Genomic DNA, 27,925 nt, shown 5'->3' on the forward strand with positions numbered 1-27,925 from the left:
AGGCAGTGGATGCAGCACTTGGGGGTGAACTTTGAAAAGTCAGCATCTGCAACTTCCCTAAAGGACAAATATTTGGCCACTTTATTTCACTGAGCCTTGATTCTGTTGTTATTAAGTAGTGCCCAACTCTTTGCAAGCCCATGAACTGCAGCACACCAGTCTTCCCCGTCCTTCACCATCTCCCAGAGCTTGCTCAAACTCATGTCCATCCAGTCGGTGATGCCATACAACCATCTCGTCCTCTGTCATTCCATTTTCCTCCTGCCTTCAATCTTTCCCAGCATCAGGAATCATCTAATGAATCGGCTCTTCGCATCAGGTGGCCAAAGGACTTGAGCTTCAGCTTCAGCATCAATCCTTCTAATGAATATTGAGGATTGATTTCTTTTAGGATGGACTGGTTTACCTTGATTCATCTCTCTGTAAAAAAAAGGACTGACTGATAAAATGTGGGTGAGAAACTGCTTTGTACACGAAGTTACCATTACAGAGGTAATGGCGGCTGTCCCCACGCCACAGACGAGAAACCACGGGAAATGCCCAACAACCCTAGGACATAGCTCCACCCTCCCGCCTTTAAAATCGGGCGGGGCGGGGCCACGGCATCGATCACTCAGCGCTTCGCTAGGCACGCCTTGGTGGGCAATCGAGCTGCGAGTGATCGATACCCCGGCAAGCCTCTGACTACTCGGAGAGAGCCGGAGCGTTCGATTCTCAACGGACAAGTCGTCGCCGCACTCCGGGGACTCGACACCGTCCAAATCTGAGCCAGGTAAGTGAGCAACTCGAGAGGAGTGAGCAGCTCTGGCTCCTTAGAAGCGGAGGGCGCCGGACTCAGGGGGAGGACTGCGCAGGCGTCGCATGTGGAGGCAAAGCGTGCAGGGACCGTCTCGCGCGTGCGCTTTGGAAAGCCCGGGGCAGCCCTTCAAAAGCCACGAAACTCAGCGGGCCCTTGGGGAGGGGAAAACCGGGACGGCGCATGCGCTCTGAGAACGCAGTTTAGCCGGTCGACTCTCCGGAGCTGCCGGGGAGAGAGGGCCTAGGTCCCGCGCGTGCGTAGTGCGTTCCTTATGACAGGTATTGCTTTTTGCGCTTGCGTGCGACCAGGCTGTTGTGCGCTTGCGCGGTTTTTGGCCTCCAATTGGTTGGGTAGCTCAGCGGGTGAAGAATCCGCCTACAATGCGGGAGAGACGCCGGTTCGATTCCTAGGTCGGGAAGATCCCCTGGAGACGGGATAGGCTACCCACTCCAGTATTCTTGGGCTTCCCTGGTGGCTCAGCTGGTAAAGAATCCTCCAGCAATGCGGGAGATCTGGGTTTGATCCCTGGATTGGGAAGATCCGTTGGAGGGGAAGGGAAAGGCACCCCACTCCAGTATTCTGGCCTGGAGAATTCCATGGACTGTAGAGTCCACGGGGTCGCAAAGAGTCGGACTCGACTGAGCAACTTTCACTGATGCGACTCGAAGGCCCCTGCCCTTCGCATTGTTTGTACACGCAGGTGCATGCCACCCATCTCTGCCTGGCCAGTTACCTTTTGTTGTCGGTCTGGAACTAGGAAGATTGAGCAGGCTTGAACCATCGGGCCCCGAATGCGAACCGAGGGAAATAAAGTCCCGGGAGAGGCGCTGGGAAGGGAAGAGGTGTGAAACCTCCCAGTGGAGGCATGGTGGGGATACATAGAGCCGGTCAAGCCCACCCGTCCTGGAGGACCCGACAGGGCCTGTGCATGTGGCCGCCTGGAGGAAGGGGATGTCTGACTCGACAGGGGTTAACTCTGAGCATGGGTGTCGCGTTATGCGCCCTTGGAATCCAGCAAAGATAAGTCGCGGTGCTTAGCAGGGTTAGAGCAAGTCAGGGCAGGTGTTGGGATCACACCAGCGGGCTCCAGCCCAAGCCTTTCTGCACTTTGCAGAACTGAGCAGCCTGTTCCCAGAAAGCTAGATTGAAGCTGATATATTCCGAGAAGCACTTCAGAGCCTTAAAGATAATTTAAGAGAATTCTGGGATGACTGCAGTGGCTTCCTAGAAGGCTTTATTTTAGAGCTGACAGGAACCCACTTGGGCTGTTGTCTAACAGCCAACCAGACGCCACCTTCCAATGATATACTCCATGTGGATGTGAATTCATGAAGGTCAGGACCTGAGTTAGGCAGTTCATTGTGTACAGCCTGTACTTGGCTCCTTGGTGTTTTACATGACCAGCAAGAAGCTGTTTTGAAGTTCAGATTAGAGTGGTCTGTACAGCCAGACCAAAGTCAGTGTGAGAGGCTAGCTCATGCAGTCTTTATCTGACAACCCCCCCACCCCCGCATTGAACCACCCCCACCTTTTCAAGATTTTTTCATATGCCAGCAAACAGACCTTTCTGTAAGAAGCCAAGACAGTCCACTGAGAAGAGCAGTGCTATGCAGCCAGTACCTGACCTTCCCATGAAAGCTGTCTTACGTGGAGAGGCCAGTACAGGCAGGTGGTGCTCTGGGAGGTCAGTTTACAAAGCTAGGACGCAGGAATATTCTCTGGAAGGTTCATTCGTTTAATACAACCTTTTATAAAAGGCAGTTCACCTCTACCCTCACCACTTTCAAAAAACAGCCGTCTGTAACCAACAAGACATCTTTTAAGGCCAATACCAGTTAATCCCAGGAAGACTGACTTTAAAGTGAGTTTACAAGGCCACTCGGGCTTTTTCATATGGCAACATTCAGAAAACTTAAGATCATGGCATCTAGTCCCATCACTTCATGGGAAATAGATGGGGAAACAGTGACAGACTTTATTTTGGGGGCTCCAAAATCACTGCCGATGGTGACTGCAGCCATGAAGTTAAAAGACGCTTGCTTCTTGGAAGGAAAGTTATGACCAACCTAGACAGCTTTAAAAAGCAGAGACATTACTTTGCCAACAAAGGTCTATCTAGTCAAGGCTATGGTTTTTCCAGTGGTCATGTATGGATGTGAGAGTTGGACTATAAAGAAAGCTGAGCGCCAAAGAATTGATGCTTTTGAACTGTGGTGTTGGAGAAGACTCTTGAGAGTCCCTGGACTGCAAGGAGATCCAACCAGTCCATCCTAAAGGAGATCAGTCCTGGGTGTTCATTGGAACGACTGATGCTGAAGTTGAAACTCCAATACTTTGGCTACCTGATGTGAAGAACTGACTCATTTGAAAAGACCCTGATGCTGGGAAAGATTGAAAGCAGGAGGAGAAGGGGACGGCAGAGAATGAGCTGGTTGGATGGCATCACCAACTCAGTGGACTTTAGTTTGGGTAAATTCCAGGAGTTGATGAGGGACAGGGAGGCCTGGCGTGCTGCAGTCCATGGGGTCGATAAGAGTCAGACACGACTGAACAACGGAACTGAATTGAACTGAACTGATGATTTGGGGGACTGTGGGTCTCAATTTGCCTGGAATAATACCAGTTTATGACTTGTCCCTGAAAGCTACTTCAAATATTCAGCACTTCCAGTATTCGACTCGTGTAAGATGAAATTCCTACATGCAGAAATGACAGTCCCAAGCAGTGAAGAACAGAGAAAATGATGAGAATAAACAATTTTGAAAGAGAAAGATAAATGTATATTTTACCAAGCTTAGGCTTATATATATAGCATCCTGCTTCCCAGGTGAAGAATCCACCTGCCAGTGCAGGAGACATGGGAGCCTCGGGTTCGATCCCTGGGTCGGAAAGATCCCCTGGAGTAGGAAATGGCAACCCACTCCAGTGTTCTTGCCTGGGAAATTCCACAGACAGAGGAGCCTGGTAGGCTACAGTCCATGAGGTCCCAAAAGAGTTGAACATGATTGAGCAACTCGGCACTGCCTAGCATTCTGATTTGTATGGTAAATTCTGTGGTTAACCAACCTATAGCTGATTACCAGAAGGCTGTTTGTGCAACTTGCTTATCCCTTTTATGTGGAGCTCTTGGTCAGGTGTGGGCGGATGGGCGGGTGGGCAGTGTAAAGGCTAGTCCACAGTCCCACTCTGAAAGATTGTTCATACAATTTACCCTGATTCCCTCCTCTGGAAGGCCCATGCATTTACTACAACCTTTTATTAAAAAGGAAATTAAGTGAGGAACTCTGGGAAGCAAATCAGCAAAGCCAGGCCATGAGGCTATTCAGGCTGATACCTTTTTCCAGAAAATTGCTTGATAACGATTGTCAAGAAACCTTTCTGTCAGGCCAATGGGGAATGCTGGAAGCCTGATTTGTAAAGCCTGGACATGAGGCCTGGATGGGGGCTTCCCAGTGGTGCTACTGGTAAAGAACCTGCCTGCCAGTGCAGGAGATGTAAGAGAGGCATGTATGATCCCTGGGTTGGGAAGATCCCCTGGAGGAGGGCATGGCAGCCCACTCCAGTACTCTTGCCTGGAGAATCCCGTGGACAGAGGAGCCTGGCGGGCGACAGTCCATAGGGTTGCAAAGAGTCAGACACGACTGAAACGACTTAGCACACATACACCATTGTGAGACCATTGAAAAAAGCAGTGTCCTGCAGCCTATTCTTGACCTTCACTGAAAAGCTGTATCAACTGGTCATGTGAAAGCTGCTGCTTACAGCTTCGTAAGGCCAGCTCCTCTGGATGACTGTTTCATACAGCCAGGGAGGGGCCTTTCTCCTCTAAGGCCATTTCAGATGGCTAACAGGCGTCACAGAAGATAGGTTTGTAAAGCTAAGACAAAGTCCAGGCATCCCCTGGCCCTCTCACAAGAGCCCAATTTGTAAAGAAGCCAGGTTTTAAAGCAGGTCATGAGACCACTTTGGAAGACTTTTATATAATAGGATGTGACTCCTCCCCTGAAGTCTGTTTGAAGTGGCAACTATTTAAAAAACCAAATCAGGAAAGGTTCTGGGAGGCCTGTGGAACCAAGTCTGTATAAGACTACTCCCAGGAGGTGCTAGTGGTAAAGAACCCGCCTGCCAATGCAGGAGATGTAAGAGACGGGAGTTCACTCCCCGGGTTGGGAAGATCCCCTGGAGGAGGGCATGGCAACCCACTCCAGTATTCTTGCCTGGAGAATCCCATGGACAAGGGAGCCTGGCGGGCTATGGTCCGTGGGGTCGCAAAGAGTCGGACAGGATTGAAGGACTTAAACACACACGCACGCATGCGCACAGATGGTGGCCAGCATGGTGTCTCCCGGTGGCTCCCACGTGGTGCCCTCATAAGGCTCTCTGGGAGGCTGGTGTTTAAGGTCAGTCTTGAGAACTGCAGGGCCATTTCAGTGACTCGTACAGAGGCAACCTGTAAAATCACTTTGAAAACGAACTCAGCTATCCTCAAGCTCCCACCTCTGAAAGGCTGAGTTGTGCAGTGTTAGCATAAGATTCTGAAGGCCTTGTTGTAAGACATTTGCTGAGGAACTCTGGATTCAAAGTAAACAGCTCCGGCTATTTAATGTGGCCAAGAGGAGGCTGTTTTGTACAGCCATCTTGAGGCCCTCCCTCTCCGAAGGCTGGTCCACGTGGCCATCCATCTGAGGCTCTCCCGCGACCAGTTGGCAAAGCAGCCATTCAGCCCCCTTTCATTTGTATTTATGAAAACCAAAATACAAGATCACCTTGGGAAGCCATTTTGCAAAGGAGCACGCAAGACCACCTTAAAGTCTGGTTTTGTCAGGCCTTGGTGAGCTCTGAGAGGTCACCTGGGGAGGCCAGTTTACAAAGGTTAAAATTCTGCATCCCGGGGAACTAGTTTATAGGTCATTTGAAACCCTCTGGGAGGCTATTTAATAAGGCCACAAGAGACCAATTTACAGAGCTGGTACATACATAGGCCCAATAGAAGCCGTTTTTCTATTAAGGCAAATAAGTGGTCTTCTGGGAGACCTTTTTATAGGCCTTTGTGAGAAGCCAGAATATGAGGCCTCTGAGGTCTTTCCACACCCAAGATGAGATTTTTCAAATATGACCTAGGGAGCTCAAACCAGTGCTCTGTGACAGCCTAGAGGGGTGGGATGGGGCGGGAGTGGGGGAGGGGGGTTCAATAGGGAGGGGCCGTATGTACACCTGTGGCTGATTCATGTTGTATGGCAGTGAAAGGCGCTCAGTCCTGTCCGACTCTTTGCGACCCCATGGACTATACAGTCCATGGAATTCTCCAGGCCAGAATACTGGAGTGGGTAGCCTATCCATTCTCCAGGGGATCTTCCCAAGCCAGGAATCGAACCAGGGTCTCCTGCATAGCAGGCGGATTCTTTACCAACTGGGCTATCAGGGAAGCCCCACTGTATGGCGGAAACTAACACAATACTGTAAAGCAATTACCCTTCAATTAAAGGCAAATAAAATGTTTTTTAATATGGAAAGCAGAAAAGAAAGAAGAAAATTTAAATCACTTGAAAAAAAAATGCTTTATAAGACTTACGTGAGACACTCAGGGAGATGAGACCTGAGGCCACCCAGTTGGTGGGTCCATGTGCTCTTCTGCGTGTGGGTGGTGGATAAGACTACCAGCTCTGAAAGGCTGCACTGTGAGACTCTTCTAAGATTGCTATTAACGAGGCCAGCGCAAGGTGTTTAAGAATCTTCTAGGAGCAGGAGATAGGAATCATCCCAGCAGGCTTGGGCCAGGCCACCCAGGCTGTCCGAGTCCCGTCACACGGTAAGCCAGCTGGGAAGGATAACCACTGTGAACCAAGGCCTGAGCTGGGACCCAGAGCTCCAAAAGCTGGCACAGTCCTCATGCCTGAACACAAAGAGTGTTCTGGGTACACACTGCCACTTGCTATAAAGTTTTGGACAAACTGCTTATTTTCTCAAATCTCATTTCACTTACCTGTAAAACCTCACATTGTAGAGTTGCGAGAGAAATGTTAGATAGTGTACACAAAGCAGGCAGCATCGGAGATTCCCTGGTGATCCAGGGGCTTGGACTTGGCGCTTTCACTGCAGGAGCGCGGGTTCAGTCTTAGCTGGAGAGCTAAGATCTGCAAGCTGCGTGACGAGGCCCAAAAGACAGACAAACCTTGGAGCACTGACGTGGCACAGAGGAAAAGGGCATGGAGGTTGACCAGAAGTTTTAAGTCCTGTCTCTGTGCCTTTGATTGACTGTGGTGTTTTGGTCAACTCACTCCATTTTTCCTCCTGGACTTTAATTTCCTCATCAGCAAAATAGGAGGGTGAGGTTTCAGGGGAAATGACCACATACATCCCTGTTCACTTCCCAATATTGTGAGGAACAAAATTAGACAGGGATGCTAGGGAAACCATAATAGACTGCTCTTACTTTTGAACAGGACCAGGATGAGGTCCCTCAAAAACTTAACAAGTGGGAAAGGTTTGCCCTTCTCTTATAGGAAGTGATAGGATTTTCTCATCTGTAGAATGAAGATAATAATGATTCCTCAGAGCTTTCTTCAGAGTTAACCTAGGGAATTCCCCGGCGACCCAGTGGTTAGGACTCCATGCTTCCATCACAGGGGCCATGGGTTCAATCCCTGGTCTGGGAACTAAGATCCCACATGCTGCATGGTGCAGCCAAAAAGAAAAGTAGAATTAACCCAGATATCTGGCTTCACCATGTGTTGGCTCGTGGTCTTGTGGCTCTTTTCCCTCATCTATAAGACCACGGATTGGGAGACTAGACTGAGGTTTTTGGGTTTTTTTTTAAATATTTAATTTATTTATGTTGGCTGTGCTAGCTTGTCATTGCTGCGTGCAGGCTTTCCCTAGTTGCAGAGAGCGGGGGTTACTCTCTTGAGTTAATCCCAAGCAGTGCTTGGGCTTCTCATTCAGGTGGCGTCTCTTGTTGCGGAGTGTGGTTTCTAGAGCACAGGTTCATAGCTGTGATGCCCAGGCTTGGTTACCCCGAGGCATGGGGGATCTTCATGGACCAGGGATCGAACTGGTGCGCCCTGTACTGGCAGGTGGATTCTTAACCACTGGACCCCCAGGGAAGTCCTGCCTGAGTTTGAAATTTCTGCTCCTCTTAAACTAGCTGAATTGCTTTGGGAAATCATTTAACTTCTCTGTTTTAGCTTCTTTATCTGTAAGATGGAGGTGATAATACTTTTCTCAGAGTTTTTGTAAGAACTGAGTATATATAAGGTACTTGGAGCATTCCTGGCTTACAGTAAACACTTCATGTACATTATCAGCTTTGTAGGGTCATCATTCGGGGGAGGGAATGAGGCAATTCATGTAATACTCTTACAGATTCTGCCTGCTGAATACCAAATATTCCTGAGCTGGTGGGGAGTGAGCTGGAATGGGGCCCAGGAATAGGAATGGCTTGCCTAGTGCACCTTCAGGGGCTATATCTCTAGCATCCTTCACACAACTTTGCTTCTCTGTCTACTGCTGACCTCTTCACACACAATAGGGCCGAAGGGAGCCATGTTTGTCCTCCTGTTCTCTCTGAGTTATAGATGGAGTCCCAAGGTGTCCAGGAAGTCTTGTAGAAGTGTTTATTTTCTGTCGTTCAGTCACTAAGTTGTGTCTGACTCTTTGCGACCCCGTGGACTGCAGCACGCCAGGCCTCCCTGTCCCTCACTATCTCCCGGCATTTGCCCCAAGTTCATGTCCATTGAGTTGGTGATGCCATCCAACCATCTCATCCTCTCCCGCTGTCTTCTCCTTTTGCCTTATTATCTATTACTGTGTGACAAATCACCATAAATTTAGTGGCTTAAAACAACACACGTTTCATATCTCAGTTTCTGCAGGTTGGGAGTCTGGGCCTGGGCCAGCTGGTTTTTTCTGCATCAGGATCTCTCACAAGGCTCCAATTATGGTGTCACCGCTGAACTCTTATCTGAAGGTTCAACTGAGCAAAGATCTAAGCACCTGTATGCATGCATGCTCAGTCACTCGGTCATGTCCAACTCTGTGACCTAATGGATGGTAGCCCGCCAGGCTCCTCTGTCCATGGAATTCTCCAGTCAAGAATACTGGAGTGGGTTACCATTTCCTACTCCACTAAGCACCTGTGGTTGTTAGGAAAATTCAGTCCCTGGGGGACTGCTGGATCCAGGAGGGCCCTCAGTTCCTAGTTTGGTCTTGTTCTAGGCCACCCTCAGTTCTTTGTTGTGTGGGCCCCTGCAGCAGGGCCACTTGCTCATCAGTGCATGCAAACCAAGAAGGCAGTAGAGAGAGTCTGCCAGCAAAATGGACGTTCCAGTCTTAGGGAACCTGATCCCAGAAGTGACTTCTCATCTCTTAGGCCAAAAAGTAAATAGCTGCACATGGCTCAGACGGTAAAGAATCTGCCTGCAATGCAGGAGACCTGGGTTCCATCCCTGGGTTGAGAAGATCCCCTGGGGAAGGGAACAGCTATCCACTCCAGTATTCTTCTTGGAGAATTCTAGGGACAGAGGAGTCTGGCAAGCCACAGTCCATGGGGTCGCAAAAAGTCATACATGACTGAGAGATCAACACACTTAACACACACCAAACCTTCACAGCTGTTGGTTGGAGGCATGTATTAATAGTTTTCTATTGTTGATGTAATCGCTTCTCGGCCTTTGGGCTAAGATCAAGTGTAGTATCTATTGTTGATGTAACTAATTACCACAAACTTGATGACTTAAAACAACGAGAATTTATTAGCTTACAGTTCTGTAGGCCAAAAGTGCAACATGGAATCAAATCAAGATCTGAGGAGGGCTTCATCCTCTTCCAAAGGCTCTAGGGAAGAATCTGTTTCCTTGCCTTTTCCACCTTCTAGAGACTGCCCACATTCCCTGCCTTGGGACTCCCTTCCTCCATCTTCAAAGCAACACTGCATCTGTCTGACAGTTCTGTAATCACATTTCCCTCTGACCCTTACTTTAGCCAGGAATGATCGTGTCAAGGACTTGAGTGTTAGGTTGGGCCCAGCCAGATAACCCAGGATAATCCCTTATTCTTAGTCACGTCTGCAAAGTCCCTTTTGCCATGTTAGGTAACATCCTCACAGGTTCTGGGGTTTAGGATGTGGACATCTTTGGGGGACATTATTCTGCCTACCACTCAAATTACAGGTCCTGCCCATACTCAAGAGAAGGGGGATTAGATGAGAGTGTTCATAATAGCAAGCAAGGATCACTGGGCTCTCTTCTGCCAGAGGGTGACTGGCTTTCTTCCCTCACAAGAAGTGAAGCATCTGATGGGGCTTTATCACAAGCAGGTCTTCATTCTTGCCTTCACCATCCACCAGTGGCTCCTGAATATGAAGGGTTCTTTCATTATGAACCTCAGAAACCAACCCTGGCTGACATAAGCAAGAGGAAATTTCTTGGAAGGCTGTTGGAGCCTGTGGAATAGACGAAAAGCTGGAGAACTGGACTCAGAAAAGACAAGAACTAAAATGGTTCTGCATCCTAGGACTTGTAGACCATGATTGTGAGACCCTAGCAAGAACAGTCTGGTCCAGAAGTTGCCACTAGGAAGAATGAAATGTCAGCTGTCTCTGGTCTAGTTGATCTACTTAAAGTTTACTTTCAAAAGAGGCAACTCATTGACTAGCTTGGGTCACATACCCACCCCTTGGCAACATCCCACCACACTGAACTCAGAGGGCATGATGGAATTTCTCAGAAGGAAATGGAGATGTGCTGTTAAGAAAGATAAAAGATCTCAAGCCACCAAAACTCAACAAATGCCCCCTGTGTTCTCTGCCTCTCTTTCCTCGACACCAGAAGGAAGTTACTGATCAGTCAGGGCAGGATAGCTGTTATAGCAAGCATCATCAAAACGGTAGTGGCTAAACACATGTTTATTTTTTGCTCACGAAGCATTCCGGCATGGATATTCCTGGTTAGGGGACTGTCTTGTGGCTCAGCCATCCCCTGGGGCGTCAGAGTCCTTCCCTTCTGGGCAGTGGGTAGGGGTAGTGTGGAGGGTCGTATAGGAAGTGTTCATGGACCAGGCCTGGACCCTTCCATGCCCCATCCCATGCATTAGCTGGGACATGGTGTCATGCTCACATCTAGCTGCAAGTGAGACAGAGAAATGGGGTCGAACTGTGTGCCCGGGAAGAAGATGGAATGGACTGTGGTGAACTTTAAGCCAGTTTGTTTTTGAAAATAAAGTTTCATTGGGACACACCACACGCATTTGTTTACATGCGGTATAAAGCTGCATTCATGCTAGTGACAGCCTAGCAGCAGCAGCGGCTGTATGACCTGCAAAGCCTAAAGTATTTGATATCTGGCCCTTCACAGATAAAGTTTGTTGACCCCCAGCGTACAGCAGTCTCTGCAAAAGCATGATGGTCCCTGTTTCTTAGTATCAGATGAGATAGGGGATATGACAACTGTTAGTGTAAAACCTACAACCTGTGTGCATGCTCAGTCGCATCCAACTCTTTGCGACCCCATGGACTGTAGCCCACCAGGCTCTTCTGTCCATGGGATTTCCCAAGCAAGAAGAGTGGAGTGGGGTGCCATTTCCTTCTCCAGGGGATCTTCTCAGCCCAGGGATGGAACCGGCATCCCTTGTGTCTCCTGCATTGGCAGGCAGATTCTTTACCACTGAGCCACCTGGGAAGCCATCACGTACAACATAGTGAAAGTGAAGTCGCTCAGTCGTGTCCGACTCTTTGCGACCCCATGGACTGTAGCCCACCAGGTTCCTCAGTCCATGGAATTTTCCAGGCAGGAGTACTGGAGTGGGTTGCCATTTCCTTCTCCAGGGGATCTTCCCAACCCAAGAATCGAACCCGGGTCTCCTGCACTGCAGGCAGATGCTTTACTGTCTGAGTCACCAGTAGTGCAAATAAAGAACCATAAGTTGTGAGCAGTAGATTATCCACTTATTAGTAATTATTCCTAGAGACTGGCCTGCCATCTGTATATAATGTCCAGGCTAAAATTACTAAAGGCATTGTTGGGAGCCGCCAGGACGAGAAAGGAACCTGCAAGGCAGCTCTTCCCCTCAAGGCTGTCCCAGGGACAAGGTCACGGGACTAGAAAGGAAATCGCAAGACAGCTCTTCCCCTCAAGGTTGTCCCAGGGGCCCGGTATGTCCATTTCTTCCTTCTGTTTTACTGTTGTTGGGCTTTCTATTAATCTTTGGAAATGATAATTTATAGTAATAAGGCCTCGCTGGAAAAGTCCAAGTCTTTTTGGAAATGCTTAAGATTGCTCTGGCTCAGGACACGACCATAAACATCAAGTCATAAAAGAAAAGGCCACAGGTATAGTTTGGATGCTTGCTTAAAAGATTATAATGTTCTAGAATAGAAAAGAGTAGAGGTGTTTAGATTTAGAAGTAGATACACTGTTTTAGTTTACTTGCTCCTTGATTGAAAGGGTTTTCGCTATTGCTGTTTCCTTGCTGCTATTTGTTCATTGTTTCCCTTTCTTTAAACAACATGGGATATTATGGATATTTTTGTAAAATTAGAAAATGGGGTATATAGGATTTTAATAGAAGACTTATATTAACCAGCTTTACTGCCATTATCTTACTATTAATAGAGGTGTTTTGCTGCTTTAGAGGTGTTTTTGCTGTTTAATAGTTAATCGTTGTAAATTGAGATTTTGTGGTTTCAGGTAAAGAAAAATATCAGGTTTTTCTCATGGTACTATTTTCAGAAATGTCAAACATGTTACTATAACCCTTCCCATGTATTGTTTTATTGTCCAAAGAATTTACACCATACCTGAGATTTATGAAATATTGTTTTTGTTAGAGTGAGACTGTTAGGCCATTGAGGCAAGAAGATTATGTACAGGATATTTAAGTTTAAACCCTGTAATTAGAAACATTCTAGATGAATGCTTAGGGGAAAAACATGGGGAAAAAAATATTGACGGAAGCACAAACCAATATCTGATGTAATATGTGGTGGCTTAAGTGGGAGGTAACATTCATTCTATAAAAACTGAGCTATCCTAAAAATAAAAAAAGAAGCTACCTCTTCCACGCAACCGTCTGTGTGTGTCTGTCTGTCTGTCTTCTCTCGCCAACGCCGTTCATCCTGAGGGTTCCCCTGGATCCTGCTGGGGCTGGACCCCGGCAAGGCATCAATTGTGATAAACTTTTTTGTATAGGATTTATGTATTTCCAGGTTTCCTCCTGAGATGGTTAAGGTATCACTCCTTCAGTAGGCTGAATTGAGTACCTACTATGAGCCTGACTGCAAGAAACTCAAAGGCCATTCAAACCCAAAACACTGTCAATGAATCTTGGCTGGCTTCACATAGGGGATCATTTAAGATGAGCTTTAAAGGTTGGACAGGAGTTTGCCAGAGAGGAGGGCTGTTGGAGGCATTCTGGACAAGGACAGTACATGTTCCTCTCTGAACAAACATGGGTCCGGTGACCACTGCATGCCTACTATTAGGCCAGGCCCTGAAGATACAGTGGTGACCCCAGACAGATGGGGACCCTGCCCTCACAGAAAGAGACCACTGCTGAAGAATCAGTGCAGGTAAGATATACATTTCACAGGACAAGTAGGGAAGCCTTGGGGACCTGTAGGGGACCAGGTCTGTGCATGGTCTCTAGATCTCTTTATCTAGGAAGATTCTTCATATATATGTTGGGTTGGCCAAAAAGTTCATTTGGGTTTTTGAAAAATCTCAGTGGTTGACATTCTGGCCACTGGATGTCATCACAGACCTAGCTTTCTTCCCTCCAGCCTTATTTTATGAAAATATAGAACCACGGGTATATAGGCATAGAACATGATGTTTTGCTGTAACTTATTTTTCCCCCATGTGTGCGTGCTAAGTTGCTTCAGTTGTGTCTGGCTCTTTGCGACCCTGCAACCCTGCCAGGTTTCTCTGTCCATGAGGTTCTCCGGGGAAGAACAGTGGAGTGGGTTGCCATGCCCTCCTCCAGGGGATCTTCTCAACCCAGGGATCAAACCCATGTCTCTGACGACTCCTGTATTGGTGAGTGGGTTCTTTACCGCTAGCGCCACCTGGGAAACCCATGGTTTATATATATAAAAACCATGTTATATACCTTGTTATAAACCTTGTTTATATTTGTTTGTTCGTATATATATTATTATTATTATTATTTTCCCTCTAGCACCCTTCAGACTGAGCTGCCTGGCCCAATGGCGGGGCCCAGTGCGCTCTGGGAGGCCCTCCAGGCCCTCCTGCCCCACACGAAAGAGGAGCTGAAGCTGGAGCTGGGAGAGAAGGTGGAGGGCAGCGTGGTGATGCTGCTGCAGGAAGCCGCTGAGCTCTTCCATGGGGGCCAGCGGCGCGAGTGTCTGCAGACCTGCGAGGTGCTCCTGGACTACTCCTGGGAGAAGCTGAACACGGGGCCCTGGCAGCACGTGGACAAGGACTGGCGGCGGGTGTACGCCTTCGGCTGCCTCCTGAAAGCCGTGTGTCTGTGCGAGCCGCCTGGGGACGCTGCCTCCGTGGCCGCCGCCCTGAAAGCCTGCGACATGGGCCTGCTGATGGGGGCGGCCATCCTCGGGGACATCCTCCTCAAAGTTGCCGCCATCCTCCAGAAGCACCTGCTGTCCGGAAAGAGGCCTGCCTCCGGCCCGAGCCAGGAGCTGCCCAGCATAAAGGTATGGGGGTGCGGGGCAGCCAGTGACCACACCCAACAAAATCTATCAGCCCCATTTTCCTAGAAGTCAGGGGTCAGCTCTCCCCTGGGGTGAAGCCCCCTGGCGTCCTGACCCCTGTTGAAAAATTGCATCTGTATCAATTTGGAAACAGAGCAACCCTCTTCCTCAATTTTTTTTTTTCTGCTTGTGCAAAAGCTGTGCCCCTTGGGGAGAGTGGGAGGGTGGGAGCTTTGTGGGTCTGAGAAAAAGGACTCAGAGGGTTGGTGTGGCCGAGCCCTATATCCAACAGGAGCCTGTCTCTTTCACCTTCTTTCTGGCCCCTTGGTGGAAGAAGTGTCACCCACTTTTCTGGCAGCCTCTGTCTCTGTGTGGCTGAATTTGGATGAGATGCTACAACTCGTGTGACTGATTGGTCCTGCCCTTTAGATCCTTGCGTGTCCTCATGGGCTTCCCTGCTGACTCAGTGGTAAAGAATCTTCCTGCAATATGGGAGACCTGGGTTCGATCCCTGGGTTGGGAAGATCCCCTGGAGAAGGGAATGGCAACCCATTCCAGTATTCTTGCCTGGAGAATTTCATGGACAGAGGAGTCTGGTGGGCTTTAGTCCCATGGGGTTGCAGAGTCAGACATGACTGAGTGACTAACACTTGTGTCCTCACTGGTGTTTAAGGCACACGCCAGAGAATACCCCACAGATCCTCAGGGTGGTGGCCAGTCGCTCAGTCATGTCCAACCCTTTTCGACCCCATGGACTGTAGCACGCCAGGCTTCCCTGTCCTTCACCATCTCCCAGAGTTTGCTCAAACTCATGTCCATTGAGTTGATGATACCATCAAACCATCTCATCCTCTGTCACCCCCTTCTCCTCCTGCCTTCAGTCTTTCCCAGCATCAGAGTCTTTTCCAATGAGTCAGCTCTTCCCATCAGGTGGCCAGAGTATTGTAGCTTCAGCTTCAACATCAGTCCTTCCAATGAATATTCAGGGTTGATGTCCTTTAGGATTGACTGGTTTGATCTCCTTGTGGTCCAAGGGAACTCTGAGGAGTCTTCTCCAGCACCACAGTAATACTGATAATAAAGGTTAACTGTTGCTATTGTGACTAAGCACACCTCCATTCTCCTAGCATGGATGCAAATTCCTGGTGAAATGCCTCGAATTCTGACCTTTCTGTGGTTGCCGCCATCTTTTTCTGGACAGAAAGCGAGGGATGACCATGTGCCGATTCCAGATGTGACAACAGAAAGAACAGTGCCCCGGCTTCACTGTCCATCCCTCCAGTATTTCAAGAAGCATTTTTTGGTTCCAGGGAGGCCTGTGATTTTGGAAGGCGTGGCCAACCACTGGCCATGCATGAAGAAGTGGAGGTAGGTGTCTGCCCAGGGCCGTAGGGTTCCTCTTCCAAATTTAGCGTCCCCAAAGATGCCCCAATTCCTCCTCCCATGACCCCCCAAGAGAATACAGCCTCATAGACACTTAACTGCCAGTTAAGTGGGATGGACTGCTGAGGGGTTAAACAGACATTAAAGGCACAGTCCTCTGAAGCAGTGCCAGAGGTTATAAGGTCCTTACCGGCTGCAGTCTGCTTGCCCTAAGCAGTTTTTCATGAGTGCATCCTGGCAGTCCAGTGTTAAGTCTATTATGCCACTTTGCAGGATCTCAGGAATTCTGTGGGCTTTCTCAGGGGTCCCTGAGGCTTGAGAGTAGAAATAAGAACCCAAGACAGCCCCACCCCCTCTCCACGGGCTCCTGGGTTTGCTGTCTCCTCTTGGCTGTTTTGAGTCCCTCCCCAGGTTCATGGGGAGGTTCATGGTGTAGGCGTCAGATCAGGCAGCTAGATGGTGGCCTTGAAATGAGGAGGCGTGTCTCAGGCAGGTGACAGAGCCAGCCTGAGTCTTGGCGGTGGCTTTGTGGGAGTAATTGTTTTCCCTGACATGGGATGGGCACTGTCGTCACCTGCGTTTTACAGACGAGGAACAGGGCCCAGAGAGGTGAGGAAACTTGCCATGGGTCCCCTGGTGGGTGACAGGCAGGGCTAGATGTGGCACCCCACCAGAGCTGAGGACTCACCTGGCACCTCACCAGCCTGTACTGTCCACCGCTGGCCCAAATAAGGTCTCTCTGCTTGTGACAAGGCATGAGAAAGAGAAGTTGGGAGGCTCTAGGCCAGCTGGAAAATAGAGCTGCCCAGCAAGAACCAGATTCATCGGTTTTATCTGCAAACAGCTGCCCAGTGCCAGGTGGGCAAGTGACCTCACCTCTTTGCACCTGCATCTCCTCTGCAGTGAAGTGGGGTCTCCCTCCACCTCGTGAGCTTTTGTGCCAATGAAGGGAGCCCAGTGTGAAGCAGGGCGCCCAGCCAGTCTCAGGATAACAATAGCAATGCTAACCCCTGTCTTCCGAATAGTCTGGAGTACATCCAGGAAGTTGCTGGCTGCCGCACCGTCCCCGTGGAGGTCGGGTCCAGGTACACGGATGAGGAGTGGTCCCAGACGCTCATGACAGTCAACGAGTTCATCAACAAGTACGTCAGGAATGAGGTGTGTTGTTCGACTCCAGCCCCCTAGTGCTCCAGAGGGAGGGAACGCATTGCATGTGTGGGCAGAATAACTTCATATGTCACCAGGGGAGGTTTTGGAGGAGTCAAGAAATCATACCTGAAGGGCCTGTGGTCAGTAGGCTGGCCAGTGCAAGGAAGGCAGGATGTGTGGGTCCCATTTCAGGTCCTTTTGTTTTTTGAAGGGTTTTATTTATTTATTTTTGGGTTACAATTCAGTGCTTTTTGGTATATATGCAAGATGGTGCAACCATCACCGATTTGTAATTCCAGAACATTCTCATCACCCTAAAGAAACCCTATACTCATGAGTAGTCACTTCCCATATCTCCTCCCCACCTATCCCCAGGCAGCCATGAATCTGCTTTCTGTTTCTATGGATTTGCCAATTCTGGGTGTTTCACAGAGTTGGAATCATATAGTACGTGACCTGTCTGGCTTCCTCCATTTAGCATGTTTTCAAGGATCATCTCTGTCATAGCACGTACCTTTTTATGGCCAAATACTATCCCTTTGATGGATAGACCACATCTTGTTTACCCATTCCTCAGTGGATGCCATTTGGGTTGTGTCCACTTTTAGTATGAAAAATGCTGTGAACATTCACGTGCACGTTTTTGTGTGGACGTGTGATTCCACTTCTCCTAGGTATATATGAGGAGTGGAATTGCTGGATCAGGTGGCCACACTGTGTGTAACCTTTTGAGGAACTGCCAGATTGTCTTCCAAAGCCCAACTGCACCATTTTGTCGTTTCTTAACAGTGAGGACCTTGGGTGTCTTCCTCTTCCTGATACCTGTTGGCCGCTCTGGCCGCTGTTGGGGTCAGTGGCACCTGGTGTTGCGTCTACCTCGCCCCCATCTGACCCTTGTAGATGCCCTGAGGCATCTTCAGAGAATCCCTGAGCATCCAGGAGCCCAGTTTGAAAAGCACTGATCTTTTCTTTCATCTGCTTGGCAGAATTTTTCACAAAATTATCATCTCCTATGCAGGCAGAGATATGGGAAAGTGGGTGCTCCCATTAACGGCTGGCAAGGGTATAAATGATGTAGTGTTTGGGAAAACAACCTGGCAGAAGCTATTAAGATTTAAAATGTGTGTACTCCTTGACTGCACTGTTCTACTTTCGGAGGCACGTAAACAGAAGGACCAGAGCATTCGGCTGTTTGGGCTTCCCAGGTGGCACTAGTGGTAAAGAACTGCCTGCCAATGCAGGAGACATAAGAGACACGGGTCGGGAAGATGCCCTGGAGGAGGGCATGGCACCCCACTCCAGTATTCTTGCCTCGAGAATCCCATAGACAGAGGCGCCTGGCAGGCTACAGCCCACGGTGTCGCAAAGAGTCGGACCCAACTGAAGCGACTTAGCATGCACGCACACATGCATTCAACTGTTTACTGAAACACCATGGTAGAACCACATGAATGTCTGCCAGCTGGGGGGATGGTTGAATGGATAATGATGCATCCTGTGTATATAACATGCATCCATCAGAAGAATGAGTCACATATTCATGTATCCACTTGATGTATCATTAAATTGAAAAGCAGACTTCAAAGTAATGCATATTGTATGATTCCATTTTTATTTAAAAAAAAATCCTCATGTGTGCGCAGCCCCTTGACATTTCATGGAAAGTGAGCCCCTGGGTTCCGGGTGATTTACTCAGGTCCACCTCAGTAGCACAGGCAGTACCAGATCCTGAGTGCCCCCATCAGCCCTTTCCTGCTGGCTGGCAAGGGATGACATTGGCCCCAGGGTCGGAGCGGGGGGGCCAAGCAGGATGGAGAGGAGGGCCCTTGGGTGGTTGCCAAGGGCAGGATGCTGAGAGCCAGCTGAACTGGCCGCTCCAGGGACCTTTATCACAACTAATGGGCCTTTCTGTGTCCCCTCTGGTTTTTCTCCCGTGGAGCAGCCAAAGGACGTCGGGTACCTTGCTCAGCACCAGCTCTTTGACCAGGTAAGTCAGACCACGGCCCTCCATCCTTCACCCTCTCACCTTCTCCCACTTCCCTTCTGGGGCACTGGCCCCAGGGGGCAGGAAAGGGGTAGTAACCTCAGTTGCTTCCTCCTGGTTCTGCCCCCTGCTCTGAACAGGGAGGCACGCTCACCTGGTGCCCTTCTCACCAGCAGGCAGCAGGGGGCAGGCCAGGCCCTGGGACTGGGCTGAGGGGTGAGGAGGCCAGCTCCGGGTGGCCCCCAGGGGATAAAGTCAGAAGCCCGAGTGTGGTCAGAACTGGTTCTGGGAGCCAGGTGAGAGTGGCAGGCTCCAACCTGACCCAGAACAGGTGAGTTCCTGCTGACCTTGACCCCTAGCCCCAGCTGGGACTCTGCCAGCCTCTGGGAGCTGCAGGTCCAAAGTTACAGAGGGGAGGCAGCAATGGGGCCAGGTGAGCTATGGTCTCCTGCCCAGGCCTCCCCATGTGAGGACACATATGTCCTTTCCCCATCCTCTTTTGCTAAGTGAGGAAAAGAGGGATTTGAGTTGATCAGGCCTGTGCTGTGTAATCTCAGGAGACTGGCCTGTCCCATCCCCTGGCCTCAGTCGTACCGGGGCTCAGCCTCCAGGGCCCCTGGAAGCCACGGTGAGCTTGGCTCGCTGTCCTGGAGTGGCTAATTGCCATCTGACTAGAACACGAGGAAGCACATTGAGGGGAAGGCAAAGGACATGATTATTTTTAAGATGGACAAAGGCTTTGAAGCCGTTTTTGTCTCAGGCCCCCAGAGGAGGGTTTTCTCCTCTGTTGTTCCCACTACCATGGGGACAGTCTGAGCAGCCAGAGCCCCGGGGCCGCCCTGCAGCACAGAAGGGACGCCCGGCTGGCTTCTGCATGGCTTCTGGGGCCTTCTCCACCCAGCTCGAGGTCTCCCACCCAAAGCCTCTAACTGACTTTCCTCCCAGTGACCCCGTGTTTCAGAATATTTTGTGCTATGCCTGCCTTCAAGTCTCAGCCCCACCTGGGACAGTTTCTCCTCTTAGGGTCTCTGAATCCTTGGCCCCTGCCTCCGATTATATCATCTGACCAACCAATCACCTCTCAGGAATCCAGATGATGTCATCAGGGACCAATCAGCTTCCCTGCATCCCACAGGGCTGGGGTAGGGTGTTATTCCAGCCAGAAACTGTGTAGTGTGACAGTAAGCCTGGCGGGGGTGAAGCAGGTGGTTCCCAGAGGCCTTGGGGACCCTGCATGTAGCTTGAGGACCCCCCACCCACGGGACAAGGCACCTCAGGTCATGAACTTCTCCGTCAGCCCAAAGCAGTGGACACAGCAGCTTTTTTACATGAAAAACAGCCCAAGCTCCCCGCAGGGAGAGCATTCCATCCAGCCCTAGTGATGTGTGCACTAAAGGAATGGCCAGTCCGCCTGCAAGTGTCCCTTCCGACCTGGAGAGCTCACTCTGAAGATCCCTGATTAAACCAGCAGAGTGGGTCCCCTTTGCAACACTTTGGAAACCAAACTTGATTCTATGTTTAATTTCCCAGAGTCCCTGAGCCCTTGCCAGCATGGCAGGCAGTCTTGGGGGTTGGGGTTTGGCAGGGCTACAGTAGACTGGCCTCGTTTGGAAAGAACCAGAGTCTCAGAGGAAACCACTCACACCGGCTGAAACCACTTCCTGACCAGACCTGAGGAAGGCAGCTCCAGCCCCTCCCTCTGGGCGCTGGATTCTTCACCAGCCCTGGGCGTGGACCCCTAGCTGCAGTTAGTCTGGTCAGAAAGTAGGGTGAGTGTGGGGGATAGGAAGACATGAGGGGGCTACACGAGGGTACTTGCTATTTTAAAGTACAGACAGCCCCCAAATTATGATTGTTCAACTTTATGGTCATACCAAAGTAATAGGCATTCAGTAGAATAATTTGGATTTTGAATCGTACTGTTTTCCTGGGCTTAGTGGTATGTTTACCATACTGTGTGATGCTGGGCTGGGTCTCCCAGTCCCTCAGGCAGTCCATCACACGGTCACATGGGTAAGCAATGGATACACTTCCAGCCACTCTGGACCTGGATAACATTCTGGTTTTCACTTTCAGTACACTATCCAATAAATTGGGTGATAACACTCCACTTTTATAACACTCCATTATAAAATAGACTTTGTGTTTGATGATTTTGCCCAGCTGTAGGCTAACGAAAGTGTTCTGAGCATGTTTAAGCCAGGCTAGGCTCAGCTATGATGTTCTGTAGGTTGCGTTTTCAGCTTTTGATATTTTCAAACTACCATGGGCTTCTTGGGACGTGACCCCACCGTAAGTCGAGGAAGAATCTTATCTCATTAGAGATGTTCACTGATGATGCTGGGGCAGGTGAGCCCACCCACCTCCTCGTGCAACCTTGTCTGCCTGCCCCCCTCCTCCCCCAGAGTCCCAGCTTCACTCCTCCTGGAGGACACCCCCACCCCAGGACACCTCCACACAAAGGCACAGCACAAGCTCACTTCCAACTGGGTCAAAGTCTGCACGGCTTTAAGACTTCCACTGATGATCACTTGATGCCACCAGTAGCCTGGCATGGGGCTGCCCACTTTACCACATCCTCACCACCACTGGGTGTTATCACTTTTTCAGTCTTTGCTAATTTGGTTAGTAGGAAATGATGACTGTATTTAATCTGAATTCCTTTCTGATGGGACTGAAAGCCTTTTTATGTATGATCGGATTTTTGTTCTTTGCTTATTTGTGTAACTTTACATATTGGGATCCTTATTATTTTATATGAACGCTCTACATTAACCTTCATTTACCACAGTCCAGATGTTTTCCATTTTATTGGAATTCATTTATTTTATATTAATATACTGACTTTCATTTACCTTAAATGTACTGATTGTGATTGCTTTACCATGAGTAAATTTTGGAAAAACCTTCCTCTCCAGAGATTTGATAAATAAATACTCAGCCCCATCTCTTTTTCTTTGACTTTCTAAAATGCTGTGATAGCTTTAGAAAATGGCAAGCTGGTTTATTTTTAAGACAAAGTAGTGGTGTCAGGTTTTTTAAAAAAAGGAAATAAAATGCCTGTGACATGGAAAGAAATCTGAAAATAAAATTATAACCCTTCCCTAGTAATTCTGTATTTACTTTTTAAAATTGATTTTTAAATTCCTATGCAGTAAACTGTGGCCAGTGTCATATTACACAAGAAGACAGTATTGGCCTTCTGCTTAAGAGTCGGTTGACATCTAGGCTGCTGAGTCGCAAAGGCCTGGCCTTAACCCACCTCATCTGCTCTGTCAGATCCCGGAGCTGAAGCAGGACATCAGCATCCCCGATTACTGCTGCTTGGGCGACGGGGAGGAAGAGGAGATCACCATCAACGCCTGGTTCGGTCCACAAGGCACCGTCTCCCCGCTCCACCAGGATCCCCAGCAGAACTTCCTAGTCCAGGTTGGAGCCGCTCAGAACCTCGGCTTTCCCCCTTCCCCTGGTCCAGCCACACATTTTCCACGTTTAAATACCAAGGAGATGAACCGCAGACAGGGGCATGGACCAAAGTGAAAACAGACAGGGTACCGGGCCTCAGGGTGGGGAGGGGCTGCTTTCAGACTCCGGGATCGTCTGGGATCCCGCCGGACGCCTCACGCAGGCAGAGCAGGGCCGGGGTGCCATCTCAGCATGGGGCACGTGCCCCCACGGCTGCCCCCCTGCTGTCCATCAGAGCCAGGCTGGCTTCTCCTGCCAGAACCCTCTCCAAATACAGGGAAGCTGCTCAGCCAGTGGGTGGTTTTCCCAGGACGCAGACAGGGAAGCCTGTGTGTTTTATAAGGGGTGTGGGGTGAGGCGGGGACATCTGCTATAAAACCTTCCGTCATAGGCAGAGAGTTTTGACAAGCCAGAGTGTTCTTCCAGCCCAGGGCCCATTCCCCGGGACACGGCGGAGAGGCTGGGAGCCAGGCCGCCTGGTGTGAACACAGCTGTCACCTCTCAGCTTTGTGAACGTGGGACCCTCGGCCTCTCTGTGCCTCCATTTCCTCACGTGTCAAATGGGGGCGGGGGCATGATAAACCACCTCGGAGGGTCACGGCGAGGACTAGCTAACACACATTAAGCACTTAAACAGCGGTGGCCACAGCCAAGTGCCTACTGATTGTTCGGGACAGTAGCGAAGGCACTCCTGACCTAACACGCGTGCTGGGTGTGGGGCAGGCTGGGCGGGGAGGCAAGGAGGGCGCGCGCAGGGACAGCGGGGTGCCTGCTCATGAAGGGGGTCTCTTCCCTGCAGGTGATGGGCAGGAAGTACATCCGGCTGTACTCCCCACAGGAGTCGGAGGCGCTGTACCCCCACGACACGCACCTTCTTCACAACACGAGCCAGGTGAGCCTGGGGGGCCCGGGGGGGACCCACTCCCTGTCTCTTGAGACCAGACAGGTGACCCCTTCGCTCTCGCAGGTGGACGTGGAGAACCCCGACCTGGAGAAGTTCCCCAGGTTTGCCGAGGCCCCCTTCCTGTCCTGCGTCCTGTCCCCGGGCGAGGTCCTCTTCATCCCAGTGAAGCACTGGCATTACGTGCGGGCCCTGGACCTGAGCTTCTCCGTCAGCTTCTGGTGGTCGTAGCCGAGAGCAGGGGGCCGGGCACACAGAACGCACTCGTGGTCACACGCATCCTTCACACTGTGCCCGGCCCAGGGACCAGCTGCCTAAGGACACCTTCGTCAGAGACACTCAGGCCCAGGGGTGGCCCGGCTGCTGTGGGAGGCAGGTGGGACCCCGGAAGGACAGTCCAGGTCCACAACCCGCATGGAAGCGCCTGGGCTCCGAGCTGGCTGCCTGGACTCAGGCCCGGCCCTGCCGCTGGACAGCTGTGTGGTTTGGAGCAGGCAGCTCTGCTTTGCGCGTCTCCATCTGGCAAACAGGGTGGCGCTGGTCCTCCCCAGCGGGCTCCAGGGATGGGGCACGGGCGGAGCTGTGCTGCAGACCTCAGCGGCTGTCACCAGGCTTCATCATTAGTTCAGTTGTTAACACCGTTCTGTGCTGACTGGTCCGTCAGGACAGCCACAACCTGCGGGCTCTGGAGCGCGGTGGCCATGGCCTGGTTACAGGGGCGGGGATCCTCAGTGTCTTGCTCAGCTCAGGCCTTTGCTGGGCGGTGGGAAGTCTGGGGTGGTTTCTGTCTCTGTTACCGAAGTGTAACCTGCCTTCAGAGAAGTGCTCACCCCCGCTCGCTTGGTGGATTTTCCACTCCACACCCTCCCACCGACCAGTTTCCAGTCAAGAAACAGAACGTCTGGTAGGCCACCCTCCTGCCCCTTGCTGTCTCCATCATCCAGGGGTCACTACTCTCCGAAGAGGGTTTTAGGTCAGGAGAGACCTTCAGACTTTGCATAAACACATTTGTTTCGGTTGTATAAAACATGGTTGGTTTTGAGTTTTGACCAAGTGAGCATGCCGGGGGCGGGGGTATCACAGACCTGCAAGAGGAAGCCCGGGGCCAGACCTCCACCCACCAGGCCGCCTTCCCTCCCCCGCCACGCATGTCTGCTGGTCTGGCCTTGGTTTCCGTCCCTCCTCTCTTGCAGGTGGGTAGCTTTCTCCCCTGGGGGAGATGGCCCCAGCAGGTCAACTTCAGATCCCTGTACCTCGACCCAGCTCAGAAACCCCAGGGAGGGTTCTGACCGGTGGGCCTGGGACCTGGGCCCACCCAGGGGCAACGCCAGGATGCCGGGTAGCCGCTCTGATTGGTGAGACCTGTCTCACAAGCCTCCTCCCTCAACCCCCCTCCAGTTACTGGGAGAAGAGGGGATAGAAAGAACTGATGGGCAGCCAAACTAGCTCTTAATGTCCTCTGTAATAGGGCCAAGGAATTTGAACCTCACCATGTAGGTATGGATGTGAGAGTTGGACGGTGAAGAAAGCTGAGTGCCAAACAATCGATGCTTTTGAACTGTGGTGTTGGAGAAGACTCTTGAGAGTCCCTTGGACTGCAAGATCCAACCAGTCCATCCTAAAGGAGGTCAGTCCTGGGTGTTAATTGGAAGGACTGATGTTGAAGCTGAAACTCCAATACTTTGGCCACCTGATGTGAAGAGTTGACTCATTGGAAAAGACCCTGATGCTGGAAGGGATTGGGGGCAGGAGGAGAAGGGGACGACAGAGGATGAGATGGCTGGATGGCATCACCGATTCAATGGGCATGGATTTGGGTAAACTCCGGGAGTTGGTGATAGACAGGGAGGCCTGGTGTGCTGCGATTCATGGGGTCGCAGAGTCAGACGCGACTGAACTGAACTGAACTGAACTGAACTGATGTACGTCTTGGGGCTTCAGAGTTTTGAGTGGAGAGACCTTAAGAATAGGCCTTAGAGGAAGCTGCCTCTTGGCCGGGAGGAGGGGCTGATTCTGTGAGTGAGCCCAGGCCAGGGCCTGGCCTGATGGATGGGGAAATAAGAGAGCCATTTAGAAAGGAGCCAAGGGCTCTGAGCAGGTGCTCATGAGGTTGTTTATTCCCCTACCCGGCAATATCAATAGTTATTTACCTGATTTTTCATATGAAGAATTTATAGTAAATAACACCGCCGAAGGTAGTGAGGCATAAAATAGGAAAGCCACCATGTCTGCAGGCTCACCACGAGTGAGGAGCGTGGCCGCCGGGCCGCAGACGAGCTGTTGCTCTGGAGCTGCCCGTGGAGCCCTCGCCCCTCCCCAGCTCCAGCTCCCACGGCGGCCCAGTCCTGCTCTGAGCCGCGGATGACGGACGAGAAGCAGGTCATCTGTGTTCCGGTTCTGAAGTTAGGGACTAGAGGAAATGTTCTTTAGAACATATCGAGGGCTGCCCACCTGAGCAGATGTCCCTTGTCAGATGGGGACGTCACAGTAGACATCTGAGTAGAAGCCTGACGGACCTGGAATCCGGAACTGACAGTGAGACCCGAGGAAGGCGCGCCCCGCAGCAGGTGCAGGAGCCCTGAGGCAGGAACGCCTTGGCCTCGGGAGCAAGGAAGGGGCCCGCGCCGCGCTGGCGAGGGCGTGTGGCGTCAGCAGGGCCTGGACTGTCCCAGGGCGGGAGGGACGAGGTCTGCTGGAGCTGCCCTGTGATGAGGGCCAGAAGGGGGAGGCTCGAGACCCGATGAGCAGTGAGTGTCCCTGGTCCAGTGATCCCTGGGGTGACATGGTCAGGGCACCAGCGGGAGCGCCGGGCGGGGGAGGACAGGCTGTGCTGGGGGGTGGGCAGAACGGATCACACGGGCCCTGAGTGCCTGTGAATTGGGGGTCGGGGTCCCCAGGAAGTTCACGCTGGTGACTACGCAGGGGAGATGGCAGCAGGATGGCACCCAGCAGCAGGTGCTCAGAGCTTCCTCTGCACGGGCTTGGCGCGACCCTGCCTCCTCGACTGCCCAGCCCCCTGCTCGGACAGGCAGCAGGCCACGGGGCGCTGCTCTGCTCCGGGCCCCCGGCCTCCTGGCCCCTTGCCTAGCACAGCACCCTGGAGGACCCCCTCTCCCCAGGGGTGCCGCCTTGGAGGGTGCGGCGGCTGGGGCTACCTGCATCTTGAGGGCGCGGTGGAGGATGGACGGAACAGTGGGAGCTGCTGTTTGGTGCCCACCATGGCCAGGGAAGGGGTCTCACCAGCCAGAACGCCCAAGCGCAGGAGTGTCTTTTCTGGGGCAGCTCTCCTGACTTGCTGTGCTCTCAGCGAGCTTCCTCAGAGCCTTGAGAGAAATCCCTTTTCTGGGTAGGCTGATAGGCATGGTTTCTGTGATGTGCCTGGCACACACCCCAACCTCCCCCGCCACACTAGTCGGGGCTCCTACAGGTCTTCACGAAGACTTGCATTTGCTCTCAGAAGGCCGGGCCAAGGTCCAGCCTGGACCTGGGTCACACTCCATACCTGTCGACGGAGGTGAAATCGGGCAGAATGTCCCTGCCTGCACGGGTGGAGAACCCACCCTTTCAGCGCCCACAGCTCATTCCCTCTCTGCCCATAACATCGTATTCAATTTGCCGAAACAACTTCTTCCTCACTCGGCCATGTGGCTCAGGAGGGCTCCTTCCTGTGGCTGAGGGGAGACCTAGGTCACCAGTGCCCCCTGGACTCTCCCACCCCACTTCCACAAGTATGCAGACTGGATGTTTGCTGGGATGAGGGAGCCACTAAGCGAGACCTGCTCTCTTCCTCTTGACGGTGGGGACTGGGTGAGCGGGTCCGGGAAGCGTGGCAGCCATTTTGCTACCATGAAGAGGCTGTATTTGCTGGAAGACCATGTTTAACCCCCAGCATGAGGTCAACACTCGTGACAACAGGGTGGGGACAGAAATGCAGACGCGTGGAGCCGTCACTGGAACCACTGAGCCTCTTGAGACCCCCCTCTGGCCTTCCATGCTGCAGCCAGTCTGAGTTGGGTTTTCTATCATGACTGAAGAGGTCCTGACTGATACTGGGGTGGAAGGGAGGTGAGTCAGGGAATTAAAGTAGTGTGGCAAGTGATGGTCGAGGATGTGCAGCAGGTCAGGAACTGGGCGTCGAGGTAGTGACCGCCTCGCCAAGATCTAAAGGGTGAACAGGTGCTGTCGGCAAGGGCAGGACACGCGAGGGGAGAGCAGGCAGGCGGAGGGACCACTTAGGACAGAGAAGTGCCACGCCCTGGAAAGTGGGAAGGCAGAGAGAGAAACACACGAGGCCCCACCGCACGGCCTAAGCCTCAGGGCAGTGGGGGCATCAGCAGCTCCAGCAGGGGTGGTGGGCACCTTGGGAGGGTGACCCTGGGGGAGAAGCCGGGAGCAGTGTGGAGAGGAGGGGAGCTGGCCCAGCCTGGGTGGTGGCCATGGGGCTGAGGGCCATCCGGCAGGTGGCCTGCATGGGACTTGGTGGCAGGCTTGATGCAGGAGGCCCAGGGGAAGGAGGCATGCAGGCCGACTTCCTGGCTCCAGCCTGGGGCAGCTGCAGGCAGTGCAGAGAGCCCCGTGAGG

General features: G+C 51.5%; 1 protein-coding gene and 1 pseudogene across 2 annotated transcripts; both read left to right on the top strand.

The window, feature by feature from the left end:
• The first annotated feature begins 618 nt into the window (after nt 1–618).
• Nucleotides 619–24,371, top strand: KDM8 (lysine demethylase 8). Of its 2 annotated transcripts, none has more exons than XM_043914555.1 (8): nt 619–772; nt 13,970–14,465; nt 15,664–15,830; nt 16,871–17,003; nt 18,937–18,981; nt 22,258–22,407; nt 23,243–23,335; nt 23,411–24,371. In XM_043914555.1, exons 2-8 carry the CDS (start codon nt 13,998–14,000, stop codon nt 23,573–23,575), a joined length of 1,221 nt encoding a protein of 406 aa, XP_043770490.1. In that variant the 5' UTR covers nt 619–772; nt 13,970–13,997; the 3' UTR covers nt 23,576–24,371. The 2 variants fall into 2 exon arrangements, with proteins under 2 accessions (XP_043770490.1, XP_043770491.1); XM_043914556.1 differs by lacking the exon at nt 619–772 and adding an exon at nt 13,767–13,827.
• Nucleotides 9,454–9,550, top strand: LOC122702374 (annotated as a pseudogene).
• Nucleotides 24,372–27,925: the final 3,554 nt, after the last annotated feature.

This window comes from Cervus elaphus, chromosome 10, assembly GCF_910594005.1.
Source record: "Cervus elaphus chromosome 10, mCerEla1.1, whole genome shotgun sequence".
Lineage (NCBI taxonomy): Eukaryota > Metazoa > Chordata > Mammalia > Artiodactyla > Cervidae > Cervus > Cervus elaphus.

Bases quoted from the DNA above. Each gene is read 5' to 3' on its own strand.
- KDM8 (XM_043914555.1), top strand. From the start codon at position 13,998: ATGGCGGGGCCCAGTGCGCTCTGGGAGGCCCTCCAGGCCCTCCTGCCC. The intron at 15,831-16,870 runs GTAGGTGTCTGC...TCTTCCGAATAG, and splicing joins CCATGCATGAAGAAGTGGAG to TCTGGAGTACATCCAGGAAG. The intron at 22,408-23,242 runs GTTGGAGCCGCT...TCTTCCCTGCAG, and splicing joins AGCAGAACTTCCTAGTCCAG to GTGATGGGCAGGAAGTACAT.